General features: G+C 45.9%; 1 protein-coding gene across 3 annotated transcripts in view; it reads left to right on the top strand.

Annotated features, from left to right (window-relative positions):
* Nucleotides 1-1402: 1402 nt before the first annotated feature.
* The window catches only part of PSAP (prosaposin), a 32639-nt gene continuing 13152 nt past the window's right edge, over nt 1403-20889 (top strand). For all 3 annotated transcript variants that reach the window (XM_024739743.1, XM_024739742.1, XM_024739741.1), the window contains exons 1-2: nt 1403-1535; nt 20197-20330. In XM_024739743.1, the coding sequence (XP_024595511.1) occupies nt 1496-1535; nt 20197-20330 (174 nt within the window). In that variant the 5' untranslated portion in view covers nt 1403-1495. The remainder of the gene's footprint in view (nt 1536-20196; nt 20331-20889) is intronic.

The following is a 20889-nucleotide window of genomic DNA, read 5'->3' as shown; positions in this document are numbered from 1 at the left end:
GGCCTCAATTTCCCAATTGGTACAATGATGGAATGGGACTAAATGGCCTTTAAGGGCCTGCCCTAAAAGTCTGAGGTTTCCTTCCTTTCCTTCCCTTCGGCTTGTAGGTACTTGGCCCTTGGAGGACAGCGAGGTTGTGGTCATCCCTCTGCTCAGAACCAGAGGGTCAACCACAGGTAGAAGGCAAGTGGTTTTGTGGGCCACCCAGGCCTTTCTTATTCTGGAGTAAGATGAGGATTGAGGGCTAGACAGGGTGGGCAGCTTCCTTCTCCATAAAGGCCCCTGGCTGATTTTTAGCCTGATTCTCAAATTCAGGCTTCACTCTCTGTTTCCTTCTCCAATGGCTCAGACACTTTCTATCCTCCCCCATCTTGCTTCTCAATCCCTTTCCTCCACTTCCTCCAACTCTGGGACAAACCATGACAGGGCCTTGGGAGTGTTTGCATATTTTGGGAAGGGGAAAATTTCCCTTCCCTTCTTTGGTTCTTTTTGGTTGGTCAAACAATTAAAATGATGTAACACAGATTAACAGGAGAAAATAAAATTTAATTTCATATGTGCGGGAACCCCACAGACACGAGAGGGTCAGAGACAGAGAGGTAAAATGAGATGTATACACCATGCTGAGCTAAGAAATGGGATAGGGGCCTGGGGCGTCCAAGGACAGGAGGGTCATCCACAGGCAGATAAGAAGAGCAGATTTTTCCGTAATTAGGTGTCTGCTCTGCCGTATAGATGGGGTCACTTAGATAAAATTTGTTCCTGATAATAACACCTTTTCTGGGAAAAATCCCCCATTTAAATTCTTCTAGGTAGTTAAGGGAGGGGCAGTAATTCCTCTTGAGCCCACAGGCTCTCCATTGCCTTTAGCCAAAAGAATCCACATGCCAAAGTACCACATCTCAGAGACCTGTTGTGAAACCCTACATATCTAACATTGAAAAACCTGTCTGTGAGTCATGGGGAGAAGGGATTGTGGATATGAAATGCTAAGAGGGAAAGTCAGGACCCAGAATGAAGTTACACGCTGGCCCAGCCACGAAAATACTATGAACGTCATTTAAGAGGCAGCGTGGGTCAAGTGGTGAGTTTGAGTTTTGACTGTGAGAGCTTAGAAAAAGTAGATAACCTTTTTGAGTACGGCTTCTCAACTGAAAAATGGTATTAATAATAGAAAATGGTACTTCATAGAAAAAAGGTGAGGTTGACTTCTTCATTTATGTATTCTTTGATGACCTCTCCATTCCCTTCCGTCTCCTTATCCTCCTCCCATGCTCCTTCAATCCTTTCGGCCTCCACACTCCTCCCACCTCCCAGCCTTCCTTTTGCGCAGGCGCCCTGTGCGGCGCTGAGTCAGGCTGCGGGGAGAATTCGAGCCGCCCGGCCGGGACAGAGATTGCGCCTGCGCGGTGGGCGGCTTTGGGGCGGGGCACGTTTATATTCGCTGAGGATCAGCTGACGCTCTGCATTGCAGACTGCGGAGTCAGGAGGCGTCATGTACTCCTTCTTGGTTCTGGCCAGCCTCCTGGGCGCGGGTAAGCCCTGGGACCCCCAACCTGGGGAAGGGGACCCCGCAGGACGCAGCCCGCTAGTCCCGGAGCGGGTTGTACCGGGCCTCGCCCCTTTTATCCCCATAGGGATTAGTGAGGGGCGCGCACTGCGCAGGCGCCTGCGCAGAGCCGGGTACCTGCTGGGCGGCGGAGGGGCTGCTGGAGGCGGGAGGCGGTTGGGAGCCTGGCTGCCTAGGGGCTGGGGTCGGGCTTGTGTGCGAGGCGGGCGGGGCCGGGGAAGTAGCGTCTCCCTCACGGCCTGAGTTGGCGGACTGGGGCTCCCTTAAGCTGCCGGTCCAGCTCTCGGGGTGGGCCTGTAGGGTGACCCCTCCTGCAGCTGTGTCGTGCTTGTGCTGGACGCACGTCATGGAGATGGACTGGAGTCCCAACTTCTGGATAGACTTTGGCCCTTGGCCTCACTTGCCCCAGTTTTTAAGAGTATTGAAGTTGCAGAAAGCACCTAAGTATATCTTCTGTATTGATGTTTATCTTTGCATATATATTTACTCTTGATCCTACATCTTGAAGATGATACGGGGTTTTTGTGGTCCTGATGAGTTTGCAATGGAGTCCTCATTTCATCTTGCATGGCCATTGGCAGGTTTTGGCAGTGGCCTTTATTTTGGGGAAAATCTAAGTACCTGAGAAATTGTGGTCCTGAAATAGTACTGACGGTTGTTAAAATCATCGCAGGTTATGTAGCCAATGCTTGGGAACCAGCTGTACTGCCTTCCTGGAATTAGGAGGGGTCCCGTGCCCTTCCCATGTTATCGAGACCAACCCTCCACCCTCAACTCTTGCCTTCATTAACCTCATCTAAATCATCATGGTAAAGGGAAAGGAGTGAGGTTGATTGACTTGGAGCCAGATTTTAATTTAAATACACAGAGGATCCCAAATCTGGATGTTTTCGGGTAATAGCCCACTGAGGGCAATAAACCTGATCTTCAGGCCCGTCCTCAGTTTCTGTTTCTAGTTAACTGTAATCTAAGGGCTAGCTTCCATTCTAACTCATGCAGCAATCCAGATTTTAATAGACAGTAATGTAATGGATGACAGAGTTGATGGGAATCAAATAAGATATTTGTAGGTGAGATAGATTTAAGGTGTTTTTCTCATGTTAGCTTTCAGCAACTTCCACGAATGTGTCTTAACCTTAAACCAAGCTCCTAAACTTGCTCTACTTGTGGATTATGAAAGGCAATCAACTTGTAAAGAAAGATTTTTGGTTTTATAGTCACCAAAGAAACTTTCTTGCTGGGGTTGATACTGCTTTTATTCCATAGTCAGTATGATAAAGTAATGCTAGTCTCTAAATTTTCTATACTGATTGAAAACGAGTTTTTTGTTTTTCAGTATCGAACTGTTCTTACTGGCAGTGACTCACTCCTCACGAGACCCTTAAGAGTTCTGAATCACTCAGCCCACACAAAAAGGACTAAATTGTTTGTTTGGAAATGTAAAATCCTCCTCTGGTATATATGGGAGTATGGCTAACCAGACTGTTAAGTTAAACTAGATACCCTTTTCCCTGAACACTTGGGTAAATAGGAGTGTGTAATAATGGCCTTGTTCTAATCTTGCTGCCCAGCCTTTAGGATTATGCCAAGGTCATGCTCTGAACACAATGTATGAGTGCCCGCTTGCCTTGACAGCTCTGGCCCCAGTGTAGCTTTTTGGAAATGTATTCCTAAAATTTTTAATATTGATAGTGAGCTTGTTAACGAAGGTGTCTAGTGACGGCAGCCGTCATCTGCTCCCTGAGAGCTTAGAACTTGCTGTTCCAGTGTGGCGCCAGAGAGTGTCATCCTGAATCTGGAGAGGCTTTATGCTTTGTGTTTTAATGATGTCCTGGTGGTAGAGACTTTTGCTCTTGAGTTATTTTCCTACTCATCCAGTTGCCCCTCCTTTTTCTCCACCTGGAAAAGAAATGGCAGTGATGGTATACTGAGAGAATTGGAGAGTATCTCCTCTAACCTCTTAGGAGTGAAGACACTGAGGCCCCCCAGAGATGACTCCCCCAAATCGTAGGCCATTTACTGGCGAAGTCAGAATCAGGACCCAGGACTTCTGACAGTGCTTGCTCTTTATCCTTCCATCTACACCAAGCGCTTAACTTTACAAACTTATGGGGCTGTAATTTACATACAGAAAACATGCACCTTTTAAGTGTACAGATTGAGGTATTCCTGCAGAGTGAACGAGCCCACTGTAAGCAGCCCCCAAGATAAAGGAGGAGCATCCAGAAGCCCCTGTGCCTCTCCATCCACTCACCCTATCTAACTTGCCCCGAAGGAAACCGCTTTGTTAGCTTCTAGCCCTGTAAATGTAAGAACCTAATTACTGTTTTTGAGCTTTTTATAAATGGGATCATATAGTAAGGACATACTGTTGGGTGATTCCTCTAGTGGAAAAAGGCAGGCCCGGTGTTAATGAGGTGGTCAGTATAAAACAAGGGCTTGGTGCCTGGGATGTGGTACCTATTCCCTGAAACTTAGCTGCCCCTGTTACTGCCACCTGTGTAGAGGCTAACCAGCTGAATAGTGTTTACCCGCCACTGAGGCAGGTAGCTCTCTAAGGATGCTAGAATGTGTTATGTACAAATACATATACTCATTTGATAGCTTATTTTTATTAAGATGCAAGACATGAACGTATAGCACAGCCTGCTGAATGTCAACAACTCCAGTTCTCACCTGCCAGGAATTTGGATAATTCCCCTGGTTAGCAATTTTTAGTCAATCATCAACTTTACTCTGAAAATAACAAGGATTTGGTAAGTGGTTTAATTGCATTTAACAAGGTGTATCCAATACCTCCTGCGACAGTTGAAGCGTATTAGATCAGGTGGTCAGGATTTTTCTAGATGGGGAAGGAGAACTTGCTCCTCCATTTTCTTGGGCTCTGAAGCTGGAATGGCTGGGCTGTGGCTTAACTGAATGGGGACGAGGAAGGGCGACAGGGTGTTGCTGGCTGGGGAAAGTACCTAATAAGGCATGGGAAGCTCTCAGGGCCAAGACCATGCCGCTTGGGCAAGTGTGCACTGCAGCTTCTGGAAGCAGTCTTCTAGCATGGGCATTCTAGGTCCTCTAAGCCTTGCTTCTGCCACCAGTTATCTGCTTCTGCCTCCTGGGAGGAGGGTCTGGATTTTCCTGCCCTGCCTGTTTTGTTTTTTGTTTTTTTAAAATCATTTTAAAACTGATGGTAAATACAGTGATTGGGATGAACAGTTTGTTGGCTAAAGCACTCATTGCTTTACTTTTGTTCCGTGAAGTTCCAGAAAATAACCTGAATTTTGGCCTTGGGTAATGGTCTATGCACTGAAAAACAACCTGTCAAAATTCCATGTTTTCTTGCGGAATTTCTAATTCTTTATGATGGGAGTGAGATGATACTGTAGAATAGAAGTTTAACTTTATCACATCATTGACTGACCTTGGGCAGTTTTCTTCACCTGTGCTTCCTCATCTGTACAATGGGATTAATAATGTGATGCTTTAATAACTTACTGTACGACAAGGCATAGGTAAATAAGTACTATAGGGTTTGTTGTTAAACCACAAAAAAACAATACCATGTTTGTTAATGTCCTTGTCCCACCAGCACAAGGACAAAATCAGTCTCCACCCTTGATTTTGTGATGTCTCCTGCCTTCTTTCATTTCATGGGATGTTGTAAATTTAACAACAAACAAAATTAAATTGACTTGTAAATATGTTGGACATAATTACCAGATCAGAAAACAAACTAGGGTAGGTAGTCAGCCATTAGGAGGGAGGTGGGAAAGAATTTCGCTAGGCAGCCAAACTCTTGGTTTATACATCAGTTTTTAACAGAACAGCCCAGCACATCAGGGCTGGTTCCTGGTAACCTGACTACTCAGATTCTAGGCTGGTTGTTCCTAACCATGGTACCTGGGGTAAGTCTGTTCTCCACTCCCCGCCCCAGTCTGGTTTCCCCAGCCCTCAATGGCGGTGAACTGTTCAGATAATAACTGCACACAGTAAACAAGTTCCATCGGTGTAATAGTGCATAGAGTAAAAAGTATGTTTCCCTCCCACCACTGTCCCCTGGGCCTTTCCCAGAGGCAGCCTGGTACCAGCTCCTTTAGGAGCCTTCCGGAGCTACCTATAGGTGGCTGTGTGTGTGATTTCCCCTTCTGTTTTTCTTTTTAACACAAACACATATTACACTGTTTCACTCCTTGCTCTTTTTTAAAATTGTGGAACATTCTAGACATCCAGAAAAGTGGAAGAGTAATGATAATGAACACCTATGTATATAACACTCTAGTTAAGATATAGAACAACCCCGCTGCCTTCCATAGATAACCACCTTCCTGGCCTTGGTGTTTATCATCCCCCTGCAGGTCTGTCTTTATACTTTCATACATATGTGTGTAATCTTCAGCGGTATGTGTAGTATTGTTCTGGATTTTTTTTTTTAACCTTTTTGGCCACACTGCGCGGCATGCGGAACTTCCCCGACCAGGGGTTGAACCCCGGCCCCCTGCGGTGGAAGCGACAGTCCTAACCACTAGACCACCAGGGAAGTCCTGTTTTGGATATTTTAAACATTTTATGAATAATATATATTCTTGGGTTAGTAATTGTTTTTTATTTTGCTAGTGAGGTTCATTCATTTTGAAAATGTTTAGATCTGTTTCGTTCATTTTCACTACAGTACAGTATTACATTTATATCATACTTATTCTCCATTCTGTTGATAGACATTTAGATTATTTCCAGTTGTTTTATTGTTCTGTTACAAACTGCTTCTATAAATACTCTTGTGCCCATGAACAGACATTTCCTTAGAGGATATACCTAGGAACAGAATTGCTGAGTTGCGGAGTATATCTGTTTTCACCTTAATTAGAAATTGCTGAATTACTCTCTAAAATGATTTTAGGAATTTCTGTTCCCACAGAATATGCGGTTTTTAGTTGCAGTATTAACATGTGATGTCAAACTTGAAATTTTGCCATGATAAAAGGGTGAGGTGGTTTTCATTTGCATTTCTCCTTTTATTTGTATCTTTAGAGGTTATTTCATGCTAATACAGATAGATCTATACTACTGCCTTTCTAAGAAAACATAAATTTTGGAATAATCTTAGATTTCCAGGCACGTTGCAAAGCTAGTACAGTGAGTTTCTATATACCCTGCACCCAAACTTCCCTTACTGTTAACATCTTATATAACCGCTGTACATTTGTCAAAAGTAAGAAATTAACCTTACTGTTAACTAGACTGCATACTATATTTGGATTTTATCAATTTTCCTAGTAATCTCTTGTTTCTGTTCCAGGAGTGGATCCAGAGTACCACATTGCACTTAAGTTGTCCTATCTTCTTAATCACCTTCTACCTCCCAGCTGTTAAAAAAAATAGCTGCAGAGTATTTTATTGTATGGATGTGTCAATTTAGTTAAACCTATTGATGGACATCTGTGTCACAGAAAAAGTGAGATGGATTCTAATGACACTTCCAAATTTTAAAATTAAATTCTGGCCACATTTGGATAGATACTGCTTTTGAAAAGAAATTCTTTACATTGACAGGAAACTACATAAATAAGATTGAAGGAGATGTTATAGAAAGTTCTTTTGGCCAGTCTTAGTGGCGTCACTTATTATAGTAAAAACAAAACAACTCCTTTAACAGCTGTGCTGGAATGCTGTCTCCATGTGCAGGCACTGATGCCAGAGGGTCATGTGGCTCTTCCTGTTTCACTAGGAGTCAAACCTAACGTTTATTCTGCAAGGTCATGTCATCTGGCCCTCGGCTGCTGTTCAGAGTTCTTCCTCTCCCATCAGGTCAGGGCTGCTTACTTACTGTTGCCCATTTTGTGTTCTACCTCTCTGGGTCATCCTCCTTTCCAGGTAATCATGTAGTTTACTCTCTGCCCAGGTGTTGCCTTACCAGAGTTGCGCCCTGCTCTGTCTGAAATGTCCATGTCTTGCTCTTCCTTGGTTTCATTTTTCTTTGTAGCACTTGGCACTGCCTGGCATCATATGATGTGGTTTTTTTTTTTTTTTTGCGGTACGCAGGCCTCTCCCGTTGCGGAGCACAGGCTCCGGACACGCAGGCTCAGCGGCCATGGCTCACGGGCCCAGCCGCTCCGCGGCATGTGGGATCTTCCCAGACCGGGGCACGAACCCGCGTCCCCTGCATCGGCAGGTGGACTCTCAACCACTGTGCCTCCAGGGAAGCCCCATATGATGTGTTTTTATTTGTTGTCGTGGTCACTGACTGGATCTGCAGCACGTACAACAGTGTTTGGCCTGTAATAGGTGCTCAGTCCTGCTGAACCGTGGTGTGAGCTGTAGCAAGAGGACTTAAGCTCAGTAACTGCTGGTGGGTCAGTGTGCATGAAACTTAAATGCTGGTAGTGCCAGATTTTTATCACGATTAAACAAAGCATTTTCTTTTATTAACTGAAACGAATTTTACGAAATTGTGTTTAGGAGTTTGCAAATCAAGAGTGACTTTGGACTCAAGTGAAGTGTTGGCTTTTAATAATAGTTCGTGTCCAGGTTAGAGCCAATCCCCCCCCACCCCCACCCCCACCTCGAGCCTTTTGGAGAGGATTTTATGTAGGGGTTAGGGACACAGGACCCTAACATAACTAAGATACCCCTGGTGGCCCTGATTTGAGGTAAATCTGAAAAGGGAACCAGCTATAATCTGAGGAGTTGTTTCCCCTCTTTTTAGTTCCAGAACTTAGTTGTTTTTAAATGTTTAACCCAGTGGTTCTCAAACTTTTTGGTCTCAGGATCCCTGTATACTCCTGAGTCATTGAGAGACCCCAAAGAGCTTTTGTTAATCTGGGTTATATCTGTGATATTTACCGTCTTATAAATGAAGCTGACAGAATTTTAAAAATAATCCTTAAAAAAAATAAATCCATTACACGTTAACGTATTGTGATTATAATGAAAAATAGCTGTTTTCCTAAACATAAACCTATTTAGTGAGAAGAACAACTTATTTTACATTTTTGCAAGCTTTTTAACACCTGGCTGGATTTTCAGCTGCCTCTGCATTCAGTCTTTTGCACTGTCACATGTCATATGCTTCCAGAAAAATTCCACTGCTCATTTTTGAGTGAATGAGTGAAAAGGGCAACTGACATCTTCATACTACTATTATGAGAATTTTGACTTCATGGATCCCCTAAAAGAATCTCTGAGACCCTCAGTGTTCTGTGGACCACGCTTTGAGTGTGAACTACCAGTGTAGCTGATTTGCAGGAACTACAGACATCATAGTAGGTGACGCTTCCTGAGAGTTCATTGTGTACCCAGCACTGTTCTAAGTGCTTTTTGCTTAACATTTTATCCTCATAGCAGCCCTCTCAGGTGAGAGCAACTAAATCAGAATGCTGGGGACATTCTAATATCCTGCCCTAATCCATGCTCTGGTCTGAATTTTAGATTTCAGCATTTCCAATGAAGGTGGTATTCCTTTTAAGTATTAAGTACTCAAAAGTGACATTTATAGTAGACACACTTGCATGTATCTGAAACTTTTTACTTAATAAACAATCATGTGCGATGAGCCCAGAACACTGAATTTCCTTATTAGTGGGTTTGCATGAAATCTCTTTTTTTTTCTTTTATGCATATTATTGTCTTCTTCAAGGGTGCAGAGACCACCCAGCCGGTTAGCAGGGATGGGATAGAGCCTGGGCCGGCTTCTGGCTGGCTGGCTGGCTGGCTGAATTGATTTCTAGGCTGTACCCTGGGCTGAGTGTAGAACCATACAGATGTGCCTTTGACCTCTGCCTGTACCCATTCACCTGGCTGGACCTTGGGCATTTCTGTCAGGGACTTCTTCATGGTCCAGTTGTCGAGTAATATTATCTAAGGTGATTTAAGTTTATGTCTGATCATCACCTGATAGGTTGACACTTTGGAAGAAGAGCTTTGCTGACAGGAGTTTATATTGGACTGGAGTGCTCCTTTTTTCTTTTTTTAATTAATATTTTTTATTGGAGTATAGTTGATTTACAGTGTTGTGTTAGGACTAGAGTGCTCTTTCTTTAAATATATATTTATTTATTTTATTTTTGGGTCTTCGTGGCTGCGTGCAGACTTTCTCTAGTTGCAGCAAGTGGGGGCTACTCTTCGTTGCAGTGCGCGGGCTTCTCATTGCAGTGGCTTCTCTTGTTGCGGAGCACGGTCTCTAGGCACACGGGCTTGCGTAGTTGTGGCATGCGGGCTCAGTAGCTGTGGCACGCGGGCTCTAGAGCGCAGGCTCAGTAGTTGTGGCGCACGGGCTTAGTTGCTCCGCGGCATGTGGGATCTTCCTGGACCATGGATCAAACCTGTGTCCCCTGCACTGGCAGGCGGATTCTTTTTTTCTTTTTTTTGCAGTACGCGGGCCTCTCCCTGTTGTGGCCTCTACCGTTGTGGAGCACAGTCTCCGGACGCGCAGGCTCAGCAGCCATGGCTCACAGGCCCAGCCGCTCCGCTGCATGTGGGATCTTCCCGGACCGGGGTACAAACCCGTGTCCCCTGTATCAGCAGGCGGACTCTCAACCACTGCGCCACCACGGAAGCCCTGAAAATTCTATCTTAACTGGTGTTGGTACCTCAGGGTCAGGGTCTCAGCCCTGTACTGCAGGGCTCCACTGTGGCCTTTGCTCATGGCCTGAGGCCAGGAACCAAGGAGGAAGGGAGTTTTGATTGTCACTCATTTTCTGAAAGTGATGACATTTGGTTTGGAGACTTTGGTCCCATATCTGTGGCTAAGCATATGACCCCAGGCCTTCTCAGCCACCCAGGTGGTTCTATGGAGGGATGAGCCTGTGGTTGGGCTTCCTACCAAAAGCATGTGACCAGGCAGCTGAGGGCTCTGGCTGGCAGTGAACTTCCTCAAGGCTGTGACTCCAGGTAGGGGTGGAAGAGGGCCCATGAGGGTGGGGTGCTGGTCACAGCTCCTTCTGGGCCCCTCTGAGTATGACTTTTCCTTCCGTCTTTGTGCTTTCCTGAATTTTCTTAATTGTAGGCAGTGAACATACGTGGTTTGGTAATCAGGAAAAAAAAGCCTGTTATTATTTTTAAATTTTTTAAAATTATTTTTTAAAATTAATTTTTTTTTTTTTGCGATACGTGGGCCTCTCACTGTTGTGGCCTCTCCCGTTGTGGAGCACAGGCTCCGGATGCGCAGGCTCAGCGGCCATGGCCCACGGGCCCAGCTGCTCCGCGGCATGTGGGATCTTCCCGGACCAGGGCACGAACCCGTGTCCCCTGCATCGGCAGGCGGACTCTCAACCACTACGCCGCCAGGGAAGCCCGGGAGTGCTCTTGAATGAACTAGATAGGAATTTCTCATCCCAAAATCAATTATGCCAAATTGAATCATTCCTTTACAATCTAAGAAGATCACACAGCCTTGCCCCTCAGTGTGTGTTATCACACAAGGCAGTGCACCTGAGGATTCTGTTGCTTTCTTCATGTGGATTGATTTCTTGTCCTAGAATGATCTGGCTTGTGAGGAAAATTAAAAAGTAAGGGGGCAGTGCGAGAGGAGAAGCAGGGAAGAAAGAACCTTTGTCTTAAGTAACAGAAATAATAGCTTATCTGAGCCAGAGGTGATGGGATGTCAGCCTAGCAGCTTGAAAGCTTTATTGCCACAGATTCCTTCTGTGATAAGAGGACTATTTGGACCTTACTTCCTCCAGATCAAGGCAGGCTGCCTCTAAGCGTATGCCATTCAGAATGATTAAATGGGCAGTATTTTTATTCTGCTCTGCAGAATGTTTTCCAAAAGCAAGATCCTCTAAAGAAGGGACAAGTGCTCTTTGTCATCGAAGGTATTTGTGACCCCAGCTGTTTCATCGAGTGGTCAGTGTTGAGTGCATTGTGTCGTCTCCTGCTCTTAGGGAATCTAAGTGCACAAATTCTCCTGAGAAATGTCTGAGTGCAGGGGACCTGAGGTAGACACTGCCTCTCCTGGGGTTCCTCTCTCTTGGTTTCCTAGCAACCGGCTTGTTGCCATGGCAATGCATCACCCAGGCAGCAGATCCACTGCCCTGTGGAATGTGTGCTCTGATTGTTGAGATTGGGAGGCTGCTTGCATTTTCTGTTACCCCCTTTTTTTTTTTTTTTTTGATAATTAGACTCGAACGGTATTTAGCATATGTTAACTGAAATATTTAAAAGGAATAAAAAAGATTTTATATGGCTAAAATAATAAGACTGTTTTAACAAATAGGGCATAAAACACACATTCTAGGAATGATTATCCCTTTCATTCTGAGGTGGTTTTTGAAAATCTTTGTTAATTATATGGTGTACATGGACTTTTAAATATCCACAGTGGAGGTAGACCTTAGTAAAGACCTGTCATTTGGAGACGATTTTGGTGAGTGAGGTAGATGATTAAGCTGGTATTATAGTTAGGCTTAGGTTTGACTGCAGACAACAGAGACCTAGAATAATGGTGTCTTAATTATGATTGAACTGTTCCCATCTATCATAGCGAGTTCAGGAGCCAGGCAGTCTAGGGCTAGCGTAGTGGTTCTACTTCCAAAAGAATTTGGAGACCCAGACTCTTCTAGCTCAGTGTTCTGCATCATTGAGGTCTAGGCCCTTTCTTCATGGCCCATTATGGCTGCCAGAGTTCCAGCCATCACTTGTCTTTAAAAGTGCAGTAATGTCTACTAACATCCCATCAGCCAGAATGTGGTTTCATGGCCAGACCCTGCTACAAGGGGGACTGGGAAATGTTTTAAATTTTGGCAGCCATGTGTGTAGCTAAGAATTTGTGGTTCTGTTCCTTTGAAAGGAGTGGAGAATAGATATAGGAAGCAGCTTGTGGTCTGTGCCACACTGGGTGATAATTGTTCCCTAAAACAGGTGGTAAGGTTTAACTATTTTTTCTGATTTTAAAAGTAACATGAGAAAAAATTAATGTATGCCAGTATACAAAAATTAGAATGTGAACACCTCCCTTTGTCATCCTTTCCCTCGAGTCCACCATTAACAAGCCAGTGTACAATTAACTGAGCTTCATAAGTACCAGGCGCTCTCAGTGCTTTCTGTGCCTTCTTACTAATCTTCACAGAATTCCTGAGAAGAGGGCACTCTTTTTTTTTAAAGGAAGTTATTTAATTAATTAATTTATTTATGACTGCGTTGGGTCTTCGTTGCTGCGCGGGCTTTCTCTAGTGTTGAGCGGGGGCTACTCTTCGTTGCGGTGTGTGGGCTTCTCATTGCAGCGGCTTCTCTTGTTGCGGACCATGGGCTCTAGGTGTGCGGGCTTCAGTAGCTGTGGCTCACGAGCTCTAGAGTGCAGGCTCAGTAGCCGTGGCACATAGGCTTAGTTGCTCCGCGGCATCTGGGATCTTCCCAGACCAGGGCTCGAACCCGTTTCCCCTGCGTTGGCAGGCGGATTCTTAACCACTGAGCCACCAGGGAAGCCCCAAGGGCACTCTTATTTTCCATATTTTGCAGATAATTGTGGCGTTAGTAAGTTGTCTGAGGCTTGGCTTTAGTAGACAGCAGAGCAGGAATTTCGTCAGGTCTGTCTACCCCCAACACTCAGGGCAGTGATCATGTTGCCATACTGCCTCTGTGCCCTTCCAGAGAAGGAGAGTTTTTGAGGGGGCTTTTCTAAAAAGTGGGTTCCAAAAATATTTTCAACAGTGGCAACTTTCTTGGGATTGGAGGGCCAATCAGCCTGTAGCTCCAATTACGTGAATTACTGAAAGCTTTTCACTGGTGGTGGTACTGGTGCTTCGCTGGGCACCTCTCATTTTTGCCCACGCAGGGCTTCTTGCTTAGCTCCTAGCTACACAGTATCGACTCCTGGGCTCATTACCATCGGGCGTGTGCTTCACTCTCCTTGTGATTTCTGGGTCTTGAATTTAGCAGCCAACAACTTCTGAGGTTGCTGGGAAACAGCTCTCTAGGTCTTTGAGCTGCCAGTTAATGACCTGGTTAAATGTAGAGAAAGCAAATAGAACATCCTTGGTTCAGCTATTTGTGGAACACCTGTTCTGGGCAAGACAGTAGATGTGAAAAAGGTCTTCCAGTCGCTACTGTGGATAAAAATAGTAATAGCGCTCACTGGACTTTTGTAGCATGCCAGCACTGCACTGTGTTTTACAGTCGGTTAATTTTTACAAATCCCTTGGAGTAGGTGCTAGTAATAGGCCCATTTTGCAGATTGGAAGACCAAAGTCTGAAGGTCACGTGACTAGAAGTGGTAGAGCCATGATCTGAACCTTCACTGTCTGATTTCAGAGGCAGTCTGGTAGGGGAGTCAAGATACTGTGGGTAAAGTAAGATACCAGAGAGATAGATGATGGTTGAGAGACTAATACTCTGGCTGTTGAAAGTGCATAGTTACGTCGTCTCTTTTCTCAAAACAATCCAGTGATCAATGGCTTCATCCTCATTTTACAGATGGAAAACAAGCTCAGAAGGATGGTGATTTGTTTAGGGTCATTTGGACAGGACTTGCAGGCAGATCTTATTTTCTTTTCAGTATACCGTGTTTGAAAAACAGTTAACTTGTTAGATGGTGGGTAAGTTGCCTTAGAAGCCTCACTCTAAACTTGGGGTTTAGCTCCTTCTCACTTAAGAAGTCATCGTAAGAGCACCTAAAACACACACGGCTATGGTAAGCTCTCCCTCCTTCCCTCCCTCCCAGGCTCACTGAGGACTTTTGGTCAGAGTCTAGAGCGGCCACAAAACCCATGACTGATCCAGCTCATGGCAGCTGCTCTCAAGACAGTAAAATTCCACTACAGCCTATCTTTGATAAGTGACCTACATGTGGAGTGGTTTGGAGCACATCTGCTTATTTTCTTCTAAGCCTAGGAGTAAGAAGGAAACAGAGCCCCCACCCCTTTCCTAAGGAAATAACCACTGAAGTCTTAAAAAAACAAAAAACAAACCTGAAACCCTGTCCTAATAAAATGAAACTTGGTTGTGGGGTTTTAGTGTCTCTGAAGTGATCATTTCTCTGACTCCAGCCCGCCAGCATTTGTCACTGAGGGCTCGAATGCCAGGCCCTTGAACTAAGAAGTGCAGTGCTCGCCTTACCCTGAGCAGTGATCCTTCTTAATAGGACAAATTTAATCAGAAATCTCCAGGGTGTCAGGCAGACATTCTAAGAACTGTCTTAGAGCTCAGCCTGTTGCCTCAGGGAAGGAAGTTGGTTTTCGGGGGCAGTGTGGGAAGATGAAAATAGAGATGAATGCTTTGCTGGGAAGATGTTTTGAGAAATAACTCATAAGAACGTAGGTTAGGGTAATTTTAATATTGGTTATGTGTAAATACTGAAAACGTCCTTTGCCTCATTATTGTAACAGTGAAGACTTTTGTAGCCCCTAGAGGTCTTCTAGCCCCGCTCACCACTCAGGATCCCTCTGACACAGAATCCGTCTAGGTTGGGCATTTCGTTTCTGCTTGGTTGCTCCCACTCTTGTAGAGGTCATCACATAACAAGCCAACTCATTCCCTTTTTTTTTTGTTTTTGTTTTTTTTTTAAGCATCAGTTTAATGGTTAGAGGACAGTTCAGGCTTCAGAGTGAGAACTCTGACTTCAAGTTGAGGCTCTGCACTTATTAGTTAGAACTTGCTTAATCTCTCACAGGTTTCCCTTATTTTTTTCTTTCTTCTGGCTGTGCCGTGTGGCATCTGGGACCCTAATTCCCTACCAGGGATCAAACCCCGTGTCCCCTGCAGTGGGAACGTGGGGTCTTAACCACTGGAACACCAGGGAAGTCTGCGATTCCCCTTTTATAGCCTGTGGGTGTTAAGTATGTTCCTTACCTTGAGCTGTGGTCTGCTTCCGTTCACCTCTACCCACCGCTCTGAGGTCTGGGATCTGAAGCCACCACCCAGAGCAGATCCACCCCCATGTCAGAGGTGGAAGGTGTCCTTCACCTGTGAAGATAACTGTGCTTATCCCGGAAACCTTCTCTCTCCCAGCTAAACACCTGCAGTCTCCTAAGGGCCTCGCCTTCCGACCTGCGCTTGTCACTGTCCCACGGGAAGCAGGGCGCGCAGGTGTGCTCTGCCTGCCTGTGTCCACTCACGCCGCAGCTTCTGAGCCCCACCTCTGTCCTTGTGCTGTTGGCCTTTGCTGCCCTACTTTTTCTTTCAGCCCAGCAGACTTCACATTTAAATTTAACCCGGAGAGTTTCATTTTCCCAGCTGTCGTCTTCAGCCCTTGCTGTCCCTGCTCAGCCTTTTTGGGATGAGCCTTCCGCTCCATTTAGGTGCCCATCATCTGGATCTCCCCACCTCCCCCTCGTTTCTGCCACATCACAGCTGGGTGACACTAACATGGACCACAGCATGGACCATGGGCGACACTCATCACAAAGGATGGGTGCCTGGTGGGGCCTTTCCCAGTGGGCCTGAGGTCTGCTGGAGCCCCGCTCCTGAAAAGACAAAAGTGTTCTTTCCCTTCAGCAAAGATCACTGCTCTCCCTCAGAATGTTCAGGAATCCCCCTCCCCCCACCCCGCCCCACCAGTCTTTCAGCTGCCCTCTTTCAGGTGCCAGTTCAATTTTCATTTTGAAGAAGCCACCTCCGGCACCCCGGAACAGTTGGGCATTCTCCTTGCAGCTCTGTGTTTCTGCTAACGCAGCACCATTATTCCTGTGTCTGTCCCTCCCACCTGAAAGCACTGCTTGTCGCGGTCAATGGAGTTGATAATTGCGTCTTCATCTTAGTTGTTGTCCCACTTCTGTGGAGAAGAACCATGCTTACCCCGAGAGCTTTCAGTCCCCAGCTGGAGTCCCTGGACAGGTGTTGGGAACCCCCTGAAGTGGTGTGAGGGTTTTGTGTATTAGTACGTTTTCTGAGGAAGGGATCTATGTTCCAATCGTATTCTGACCCACTGTTTGATTCCCTCTCAGGAGACGGGCTCCCGAAATAAGCCCCTGAACCTCTCAGCAGGTCACGCACTTGGCATCACCAGGCTTGTTTCAGCCTCATTACCAACCCTGAGGACACGCAGTTGTTTCGGGTCATCTTAGGAAATCGCACCACAGACCATTTTAATAACATGCACCTTTATAAATTTGGCTTTAGTTTGGAGGTAAATGGGGAGGTCTTGGTGAGAACTGAATTTCTGGGAGCTGGGACTTCAGTTTTCATTTCTTAGTGTCCCTGAAGTCCGTTTTAGGCTTAGATTGGGTGGGTGAGCTCTTAGGTCTGCCAGATTGGCCACCAGGCATATATTTCACCTCTAGTTCTGAGGTGGGGGCTTGTTACCATTCAGCAACTGTTAGGATTGGGAAATGACCTTGGGTTCTGCAGTAGCTGGACCAATTTCAGATAGAAGGGGCTACATTTTTGGTCCAGAATAGCCTGGCCAAAACAAGTAACACGTCTTTATAGCAGGTGATTACTGTTTCAAGTTTCTAGGGGGAGTAAACAAGTTACAAAGTATTCTTGCAGCTTGGGCCTGTGATAGTGCATTGTGCTCGGAGAAACCTGATAGATTTTGGTCAGTTACAGCCGGTTCCTGGCTGGAAGTTTGGAGAAAGTCCCTAGACTGAGTATTTGTAAGGATGGAGAGTGGTGGTCAGGCCTTGTGCAGGGAGCCCTGCTTTTATCTGCCGAGGTCCATCCTTCCGGCGTCACTGTGTATCTCTGTATGTTCCTTTGCCTAGAGACTCATTCTGTAGCCTCCTGTTCATAATTCGGGCTCCTAATTCAGATGTAGAAGCAGGCGATGTACTTAGTGGGTACTGTTCAGGGGAACTGGGAGGCCAGTGCCTGAGAGGAGCGTGGGAAGCGCTGCTGGGAGCTGCCAGGTCTGGGGCTGGCTCTGTGACCCCCTCACTCCCCAGAGCCCTTTCCTTCGTGATGGGACTCCTGCTCCCCTCTGACCTCCCGGGACCTATGGCTGAAGGCCGCAGCCTAGCTCGGCTACGTTATGGTTAACCATCTGGGGAGTGTGCTGCTGTTACGAATCGGGCACATGTTCACCCACAGAGACCAGATCAAACCAACAGCTTTTGGAATGAGGCCAGTTCTGTTGAGTTCATGAACTGGTTGTGGGTTGTGATGTTTTTGCTCCCCAAAGGGCAGAGAAGGCTGTAATCTGGGCAGATTAAGAATTCGTTTGGTGGTGTCTGAAGGGGCGCAGATTATCTGGCTTTTCTGGGGGACCTGTGACTCCGTGTCTGCATGAACAGTTTGTCGAACTATAGCTAGTCTTGAATAGCTAGTAAAGTAATAACAGTATTTCCTTTCCTTCCTTCTAGTTTTTTTTTTTTTTTTTTTTTTTTGTGCGGTTTGCGGGCCTCTCACTGTTGTGGCCTCTCCCGTTGCGGAGCACAGGCTCCGGACGCGCAGGCTCAGAGGCCATGGCTCCGGGCCCAGCTGCTCCGTGGCATGTGGGATCCTCCTGGACCGGGGCACGAACCCGTGTCCCCTGCATCGGCAGGAGGACTCTCAACCACTGCGCTGCCCTCCATGTGTTGTAGCCCATGGTGTGTGTGTGTGTGTGTGTGTGTGTGTGTGTGTGTGTGTGTGTGTGCGAGGGAGAGAGATGTCTATAGAATTACTGTGTCCTCTCTTGGTTTACAAGGTGAAGCGACATGCAGCATGACTCCTGTCATTCTAAGTCTGTTTCTTACGTGGCTGTGGGGTTTTCTTCTCAGACCCAAGCCACATGTTTTTCTTCTGTTTACAGTAGAAGTTACTTCAACCCTCCTGTGATAGCTGCTGGGGTTTGACCCCTGTGCCGGTGTAATCTGCTGCTTCCTAGTGAGGTGTGAATGTGAGAGTTTTCTTCTCAGTTTTTACTTCCAGAATCAAGGAATACCATAGTTCTCTCAGGGCAGTTTATAAAATATTCTTTACAAGTACACACAAGCAACATGACATGGGGAATTTAAAAAAGTAATTTAGCCAACCACCTTGTTTTATTTTCTGATTTTTGTACAACCCCAGTTTCATATTCTTGAATATTTTTCTGTTTGACGTACATCATTTTTATATGTATATTTAACAACTGCACAATATTTTTTTTTATAAATTTATTTATTCTTTTTTGGTTGTGTTGGGTCTTCGTTGCTGCGCATGGGCTTTCCTCTAGTTGCGGTGAGCGGGGGCTGCCCTTCATTGCAGTGCACGCGCTTCTCACTGCGGTGGCTTCTCTTGCTGCGGAGCATGGGCTCTAGGGGCATGGGTTTCAGTAGTTGCAGCACACAGGCTCAGTAGTTGTGGCTTGTGGGCTCTAGAGTGCGGGCTCAGTAGTTGTGGCGCACGGGCTTAAATGCTCCGTGGCATGTGGGATCTTCCCAGACTAGGGATCGAACCCATGTCCCCTGCATTGACAGGCGGATTCTTAATCACTGAGCCACCAGGGAAGCCCCTGCATAATATTTTGGTAAGAATATCACTAGTTTTTTCCCTCTAGTTTTGACCATTCAGGTTACATCTGCCTTTTTTTTAATGTCATGAATTTGACTTAATATATATACACTTAGGCATATTGTATTTTACCTCTTGAATTACTGGATTTCCCTAAGATGTTTTATTAGAAGTGGATTTTTGAAGAGGGATTTTTTTCCCCTCAGTTCTTGAAATATATTAATATATTTTGAGAAGTACTTACTAGTCACACTGCTGTCAGCCTTATAAGAATGCATCTTTTTCCACAAATTTATCACTATTTGGTGGTAAGGTTTTTTGTTTTTGTTTTCCGTTGGCTATTATTTTGACTTTATAAATATGGTACCTTCTTGCTTTAACCTGCATTTCTTTGGTTCCAGGTGACTTGAACCTTTCTTCTGTTTTTTTTTTTTTCCCTAATCGCATTTCTGTGGTTGTGACTTCCGCCCGAGTCCTTTCCTTGTTACACCATAGATGAAACTCCGTGTGTGCAATTGGTTTCGAATGGACATACCTACACTTTGTGATATCCAGGCTATGTAGTTTTGTTTTTTTGCTAGCAAACGTGTTTATGTGCAGAAACTCACCCAGTTGATTATAAAAGGTCTCTTCTACTAGAACATTAAAAGCCATTGTTTTATGTAATGAGGATATGACTCTTTGTGTTCTCATTACAATTTTTTTTTTTTTTTTTTCCATACGCGGGCTTCTCACTGTTGCAGCCCCGCCCGCTGTGGAGCACAGGCTCCGGACACTCAGGCTTAGCGGCCATGGCTCATGGGCCCAGCCGCTCCGCTGCATGTGGGATCTTCCCGGACCGGGGCACGAACCCGTGTCCCCTGCATCAGCAGGCAGACTCTCTACCGCTGCGCCACCAGGGAAGCCCTCATTACAATTTTTTTAACTTGGGCCATTTTTCATTTTTACAGACGTTAAAATCTTCTATTTTTAAACCTGCCAGTCTTTTCTCTTTTGATTTCTTTCATTACTTCATGGAAATTTAAGATGGTAAAGATTAAAAGGACTGATCTGTCTGATACTGCTTAAAAATAGTGTGAGAGGAAAACGGTGAACCAGGTAGATTAGTCCCTCTCAGCCCTGTGACATATGATGTGACAACGCAGCTCCTTGGCTCTGTGGCTCATACAGCTGGTGAGGGGCCAGCCTAGTGTCCTGCAAAATGCCAAGGCCCCTGATGCTGGGGAAGCAAGTGAGGTGGGCCTGGTATGTGGGAATGGGCCGCATCCTCACACTGATTCCGCTTGCAGCTCTCGCCAGCCCTGTCCTGGGCCTGAGAGAATGTACCCGAGGCTCGGCCGTGTGGTGCCAGAACGTGAAGACGGCGTCTGACTGCGGGGCCGTGCAGCACTGCCTGCAGACCGTCTGGAACAAGCCGACCGTGGTGAGTGCCTCCGACTGCTGGGCCTCTGTGTCGTCTGTAACTGCTGCCCTTTACGGAGCGCTCTCTCCTGCTTCCTTTTGTTTGTTCTTCCTGGTGAACCTGAGACCTGTTTGTGGGTGGGGGTACCCATGCGGAGGAGTGGCGGGCTGGAGCGGGGAGGCTCCATTCCCCCAAGGCCGCCCAGTGTCCTGGTGGCACAGATAGGGGGAGGTCCTGCCTGTCCTCCACCGCGTGCCCCATGCTGCCCTCCAGATGCAGCTCCCACCTCTCTACCACACATAAGGGACCGGCAGGTGTAGCTCCCATTCCCAGGACAGGGCACACGGGTACAGCTCTGTCCTTGGTCACTCACTCAAAGTAGATGCTAAGCTTTTGAAATCCTTTCCCCCCTTTTTGGTATTTTTGTCTTTTAAACAGGCAGATCACCGATTCAGACCCTAGAGCTTGGTAGCTATCTAAAATTTTATTTCCAACTATAGCCAGACTGGAAAAGATGCCACTGATTTTTCATCTAAACAGTGATAAATATAGCACATTAATATGGGGAATACTCTTAAGA

This window comes from Neophocaena asiaeorientalis, unplaced genomic scaffold, assembly GCF_003031525.2.
Source record: "Neophocaena asiaeorientalis asiaeorientalis breed wild unplaced genomic scaffold, Neophocaena_asiaeorientalis_V1.1 scaffold501, whole genome shotgun sequence".
NCBI classification, from domain to species: domain Eukaryota; kingdom Metazoa; phylum Chordata; class Mammalia; order Artiodactyla; family Phocoenidae; genus Neophocaena; species Neophocaena asiaeorientalis.
The sequence above is the reverse complement of the archived record's forward strand: the minus strand, read 5'-3'. Positions and strand labels throughout refer to the sequence as shown.